At 29.9% G+C, this 6,880-nt stretch overlaps 1 protein-coding gene across 17 annotated transcripts; it reads right to left on the reverse strand.

Annotated features, from left to right (window-relative positions):
* Positions 1-532: 532 nt before the first annotated feature.
* Positions 533-5,383, reverse strand: LOC107892116 (8-amino-7-oxononanoate synthase). 17 transcript variants are annotated; one of them, XR_005918000.1, is made up of 10 exons: positions 5,113-5,368; positions 4,876-4,963; positions 4,387-4,625; positions 4,242-4,283; positions 3,514-3,602; positions 2,757-2,907; positions 2,014-2,071; positions 1,221-1,313; positions 1,035-1,097; positions 533-787 (listed from the first exon to the last, which is right to left on the reverse strand). XR_005918000.1 is itself a non-coding variant. In XM_041100332.1 (8 exons), the coding sequence occupies exons 2-7, from the start codon at positions 4,912-4,914 to the stop codon at positions 2,026-2,028; spliced, it is 606 nt and encodes a 201-aa protein (XP_040956266.1). In that variant the 5' UTR covers positions 4,915-4,963; positions 5,113-5,368; the 3' UTR covers positions 533-787; positions 2,014-2,025. The 17 variants fall into 17 exon arrangements, 5 of the variants coding, with proteins under 5 accessions (XP_040956266.1, XP_040956265.1, XP_040956268.1 ...); XR_005917997.1 differs by having other exon boundaries at positions 2,688-2,907; XR_005918003.1 differs by lacking the exon at positions 1,221-1,313.
* Positions 5,384-6,880: the final 1,497 nt, after the last annotated feature.

Here is a 6,880-nt window from a genome sequence, read left to right on the forward strand (position 1 = left end):
AACGCCGCTAAAGAACATGGTCTTTAGCGGCGCTTTACCCAAAAACGCCGCTAAAGAACATGATCTTTAGCGGCGCTTGACCCTCAAACACCGCTAAAGAACATGATCTTTAGCGGCGCTTTACCCACAAACGCCGCTAAAGATCAAGACCTTTAGCGACGCTTTTTCACAAACGCCGCTATAAATCATGACCTTTAGCGACGCTTTTCCACAAACGCCACAAGAGCTCAAGACCTTTTAGCGATGCTTTGATTACAAACGCCACTAACTTTTTAAAAAAATTAAAAATATTAAATATTAAAATCAAACATTATTAATATAAAAAATTATTTAGTATTAAATATATACTTTTAGTCAAAAAGATAGTATTTAATCATATAATAAATTGATTTTTTTAGTCAAATATTGAAAAATCATGTTAATATTTAAATAACAAAATTACAAGTTCAAATAGTGCAACTAATTGATTGCAAAAAAAAAATGCACAAGTTCAAAATGTACAGTAATAAACTTGAAATTTTATAGACTAAAATGGAAATTCAAAAACTCTTTGAAATTAGACTGAAATGGGTTTACTACATCCATTGTTTACTACATGAGTTTATTGCTTCTATAAACTCAAATTAGACATTGTTGAGGAAATATAACACATTCTAATAAAGTAACAGGCTAATGGATATTTTACTTCTAAGTAGTGACTTAATTGATTTAATTCACTCACTGCCACTGAAGGTGGTCTCTCTTCTTCAACAGGTCTTTCATGCAAGAACCTACCTCTGAGTAGTGACTGCAAAATTAAGATAAAGAGTGCTACTAGTTTAGCATGGCAACAAGTGAAAACAAAAGGATTTTCATAGAGCAAAACCATATATATATATATATTAACATCAATCATCAAAATATGTGATCACACAACAGTCCAGAAGTGATTTATAAAAGCAATGTTAATAACTTCTTTCTCTCAGCTGAACATTAGAAGAGTTACACTCAAAGGAAAATATCCATTCAACATAGAATTTTTAAGCCAAACTAACCTTTCAAAGTAGACTTGGTTTCTGAGGATAAGTGCCTAGAAAGAGTTTTTGATGCAGGAGTATCTATACTTGAAAAACATTTAATCAGTAGCATGATGTTTACCTTATTCCTTTAAGAAATTATATCACAACAATGCAGAAAACAACTAACATAGAAGAGTTCCTACTTGCTAAGAAACACTATACCTGAAGGCTGAAGACAAGATTTAGCATGGAGATAATTTTGCCTAGGATCTGTCTATAACTGGAGACTAAAATGTACCTTCTTGCTGACAGAATCTGGCTTAGAAAAAATTGCAATAGAAGAGAGGCAAAGAAACAGGACAAAAAGGAAATGGAAATAAGAAAACATACAAAACTTCAACCAAGTTAAATCGAGTTTCTTCAAATTTGTTAAATTGTTCAATCCTATACATATCCACGTCCAATTCAAAAAGTCATTATGTTAATAATTTTAATTCCTACTTAAAATATTAATGAAATAAAAATGAAAAAAAATAAATCTAAGACTTGAAGTGAAGATGAAAATCCTAAAACGTGAAATGTGAATGTTCAAATTTGAAACAATTATAAAGAAAATTATAGCTTTAGTACCTTCAAAATCTAATGGGCCTTGCAAATAGTAGTAACAAAAATATATAAATTGATATGATCTAAAGCTGATGAAAATTAAGAAATTAAAATAAAATGGACACAAATTTAACATACAAACCTGTTATTTTATTTCTTCCTCAGATGCACGTTCTTGTTAGTTATTAATCAAAGAATATGCAAGTATTGTAGCACGCAGAATAAAAAATTTCATCAACTTACTACCAAGCAGCTCTATGACGGATAAATCATGTTATGATCTTTAACAGTATGTTTGTTCAAAATGTAAACAATGATAAGGACATCTTAGTGAAAAAGATGCTGGAGCAAAACTCAGTCTTGTTTAGAGGAATCAAATAAAAGGAAAAAGAAAACTGAGCATAGTCACCTGCTTAAGCTTCTACTCTATTTCACAGAAAAGAGAAAGATTGCCAACATATGAATTTCTGCAAAGAACATAATACACGGATGTTAAGAGAAGTGATTTTTTTAATTTTAAAAAAGGAAACCGAACATGTCCTTCAGTGATTTTAAATATGAATAACATAAATGTTATATGAAGCACGTGAAAGAGGGTGAATAAGTTAAATATACAAAATACATGCTTCTTTTTCTTTGCATTTTTGTCAATTCGGTTGATTATAAACAATCAAACATGAAGAAGAGAAAAACTACTAAAGACCCTATGAAACCCTCAATGAAAAAAACACAAAAAAGAATGCACAAGATAAGAAACATGGAATAAGCTTAACCTTGGATGGTCTCAAATAGTAGCTAATAATTAAGAAAGAATTACAGTCCCTATTGCACTTCTCTCTCTCTCTCTCTCTCTCTCTATATATATATATATATCTATATCCATGAACCTTAAAGTTTATTACCATGGTTTACAAAATAGAGTTATGAAATTTTAAATATACAAATTCCTCCAGCAAAGCAAATCCTTAATTTTCAGGAAGCTTTTAAGATATTTAATAAAAATAAAAAATCATAGCAACATTGGTCAACAGAAGGGATAACGTATTCAAACATTAAATTGTTGCCTATTAATCAGGTGTTCACCTTCACCAGGAATCGAATCATTGTTGTACCAAAAAAAGAAGGGTGATGGATGGGGATGAGAGAAGGAACCTGCTAGCTTTCAAGGCTTTCTTTTCACTTCCTACAATAAGAGATATTATTGGACTGGAAATGGCAATTCCAGTCAAAGCACGGAAATCCTCTACTCGGTTCCAAAGTTCTCTTCGACGCCAGGTCTCTCTTTTTACCACAATAACAGCAGCTGCTAAGTTGTATTTATTTTGTTAGCAAGAAGGCAAATGCTACAATTACATCTGCGGATAAGGCAAAAAGAGAATTCATTTCTAACATTGTACATTACATACTAAACTCCATCTCTTTATTTCCTAGAAGTTAGGGATCATTACTTGAACAGAAATAAATCCTGTTAGTGGTAATAATTAATAATATCAAAATATGATGACAGTCCCTGTACTTTGATAAAGTATGAGATTTAATTCCTGTACTTGAAAATTAAATACTCAAAACACTTTTTTGATTTGAAAATTTCAGTCCAATCATAGACACAGTATTTTTCTTCAAAATTTGCCTACCATCAAGTATGTTTGGTGAGTTCATAATGATTTGCTTTTGAAGTTGGTACTGATTGCATGAATGTATTGATGGCAAATTTTGACAGAAAATACTAACAGTGTCAACAATTAAAGTACAAAGATTAAATCTCAAACTCCATTAAAGTATAGGGATTGGCAGCATATTTGGCCACAAGATAAAGAAGAATGTATCTGATTTCACTGAAATCTACTGGTACAATAGTAAGGATAATAACAAAAGGAATAGGTCACACTGAAATAATGCTGAATTTCACCATGCCCAGCAGTAGCTATAGGAACTGGTGTGGTAGTAGAAAATATGAAAGAACGGCCCCTTGATTGGATAAGTTGTTTCCACCTTTTTCTGTTCACATGGTTTTCAGACTGGCATGACTAAATATGTTACATTCACATAAATCACATGAAACATTCAATCAAGATACATGCTAAAATACAAATGTATTTTGGTGAGCTAGTATATATTAGATATAGATGTGAAGGAATGTTGGAGTCAAAATACATTGTGAGCTAACATATCTTAAAGGGTAACATCATGAACATATCTATGTAATTTTGAATTATGCCAGGGTGTAATTTGAAAGCATATTTCCCCATGAGAAGACACAAAATAAAAGTTTTAAATTAGCATTAAAAAATCTGAATGGACAAAGAATCTAATTCTTAAAGGTATATAGTCTATTATTTTTGTAGTTATCATATTATTCTGCAAGCCTACAGATGTGATATTTAAATGCTACAAACAGCATAGACCCAAGAATCATTCATAAATGAATGCAGTTGCAAAAATCTAGTTATATTCATAAACATGTATTTCATTGGTAAGATGCAAAAAATGCAAAGTATAGTTATTTGAAAATGTACAATATTCTTGGACATCCAGAAAAAAAAAAGCATGAAAATGCGAAAGAAAGGTTTGCTGTTACTTATTTTTATAGGATAGAGAAATGACAATGTAATGAACATCTGTAGAAACATGACTAACCTATCGGTCACAACAACCTTTTTCTTCATTTTGCAATTTGATCTGTCAAAATCCAAAAAAATTGCCATTATGCAGCATAGTTAGAGAGAAAGTCCTAGAAAGAGAATGATTATCAGAATAATCTATGTGAAAAGTAAAAACCTACAACAGTTCACGGAGATGGGACATGTCGCAGTGTTTATATACAAAGAATTCTACACTTCTTTGTCTTTCAGCAAGACGAATACCATCAATTATTGATGCATGGTTTAGTTCATCAGAGAAAATGGCAATTTTTTCATCCTTCACAGGCACATTGCCTGCTGCAATGAGGGATGCAAGGTTTCTAAGTGCTACCATCAATGCCATATTGGCTGAAAACCCTGTAGGACAAAGAAGACAGTCCTAAAGCATAAATTCGGAAGAAAAAAACAAGCATCAGTCTTCAGAAAAGTTTAGAATAGAAGAATATTTATGGTTAAAAGAAATTTTTGGTGTGATGCATCGAAGAGCAGTACACTAAGGGTCAACCGTTCTCACTCAAAGTAATGGATCAAAATATAAGTTTATACTAATAACTGATTTGATTCTTTGATTCTTTTTATTTTTTATTTTGCAAGAAGAGATAAAGATTTAGACAGATTCAGTGGATTGCCTGATAAAGTTGCTTCAAGAAAACAACTCTCTTCCCCATAAACCTTCCAGCCAACAAAATCAACACAGTCCCTGGTGTAATGTTTGCTCTAAACAAATAAAAAACAAGTAAATACCCAAAAATAAGGAACATTTCTTCAGAAATCTATAAATAAACGAATAATGGTTTTCAAAAGAAGAACCTGAGTTTGACCCTAAAAATCGAAAGTAAGAAGGGAAAAAAAAGATAGATGAGTACTTGAAACGATTCTTCTTTTTTTAGTCGATATCGGAGTCATCAAAATCGTCTTCGAAGTTGTTGAAGAAATCGGCATAGGCGAGCTTGTTGTCGGAAGCGATGAAGCCTTCGCCGAAGATCTCCGGTGTGTCAACATCGTCGACTTCCATGGCTGAACCTTGGTCGTCTGGGTCCGTCACGAATTCTATAGGCATCGGCTTCATCTTTCCCCCCTTTTCTTTAGACTTCTAGGGCTTTCTTTGTTGGTTTAATTTTAATTATTTTGGTTGAAATATCACGCTGAGCTTATATAGCGTCAAATAAGCCTAGGTAATTAATTATGGATTTTGCGGCGTTTTTAGAAAAAACGCTACTAAAAAAAATTAAATTTCTGTAGTAAAACAGCACGTTTTGAAAAAATTCAATACATATTTGTGGCATTTTTCGTCTAAACGCCGCTATTGCTTACTTTTTGCGGCATTTTTATCATAAACGTCACTAATAATTGACTTTTTTTACAAATTTATATTTAATTATTATATAATTTATATCAATTTTAAATAAATAAATTTTAAAAATTTAAGTAATATTTAAAAGAATTAGATAAATTTTAAAATTTTTATATAATTTTTTATGTAATATCTAATATTTAAAAGAATTAGATAATTTTTATAAATTTAATTTTTATAAAATAAAACCAAGTACTCTCAAACTAAATATTGTATATTTTAATAAGAAAAAAATGATTAAATGGCTGTAATTAATTATTAAGTTAGAATTATCCAATGTAAGCAATTAATCCCTCACATATCAAATTTCTATTAAAGATTGAGACGTTAATCATGATTTTATATTATTCATTTCCTATCCATATCAATCTGTTACATTAATTTAAACTATAATCATAATTTTAATATATTAAAATTATGATTCTCTCTTTTACAATTATATAATAAATTATTTAATATATAAATTAAAAAACACCAATTAATCTAAACCCTAAACCCCTAACCCCTATCTACTAAACCCTAAATCATAAAACATAAACCCTAACCCCTAACCCCTAACCCTTAAACTCCAACCCTTAAACCATAAACCATAATCTATAATCCCTAATTATTTAAATACTATAAGAATAAAATTTTAATTATCTCAAAAAAAGAAAATCAAGAATTGTAGATTTAATGTTGATATTATAAATTATTGGTAAATTCAAATAAAAATCTATCTTATCTAAACATTTTAAATATATATATTTTGAAATTGTTAAATTTCAGTCCTATATAAATGAATCACCATCCCGTTTCAACATTCGGCTTTCAAAATTTCAATGGAGTTTACAGAAAATATTTTGTTAGTTTATTTAATAATTGGGTGTTTTTGTGAGATAATAAGTAAGAATGGCGTCGTTGAAGCATTTCATAAGGTTCATCCAAATTTACAATCTAAAACTGCACTTACTGTAAAACAACTTCATCGAACCGGGTATCACTTTCAGCCTCCTATGAACAGGATTAACGGTAACGGTAATGTTTTTCTTTTTTTTTTTGGGAGGAGATGGAATTAAATTGTATATTTTAGTATAGTTAAAAATGTAATTTTACCATTTTAATTATATTTTTATAAGGATTAAATAAAATTTTTATCATTTTTAGGGGATTAACATGTAATTTTACCATTATTAATTAATTTAAAAGTATATAAGTTATAAAAACGTTTAGGTGGAAATTGTTTTCATTTCAGGGCCTTTGGCTTCCATGTTTAGTAAAGTTAATAAAGAATAATTTTT

Source organism: Gossypium hirsutum, chromosome D09 (genome assembly GCF_007990345.1).
Source record: "Gossypium hirsutum isolate 1008001.06 chromosome D09, Gossypium_hirsutum_v2.1, whole genome shotgun sequence".
Lineage (NCBI taxonomy): Eukaryota > Viridiplantae > Streptophyta > Magnoliopsida > Malvales > Malvaceae > Gossypium > Gossypium hirsutum.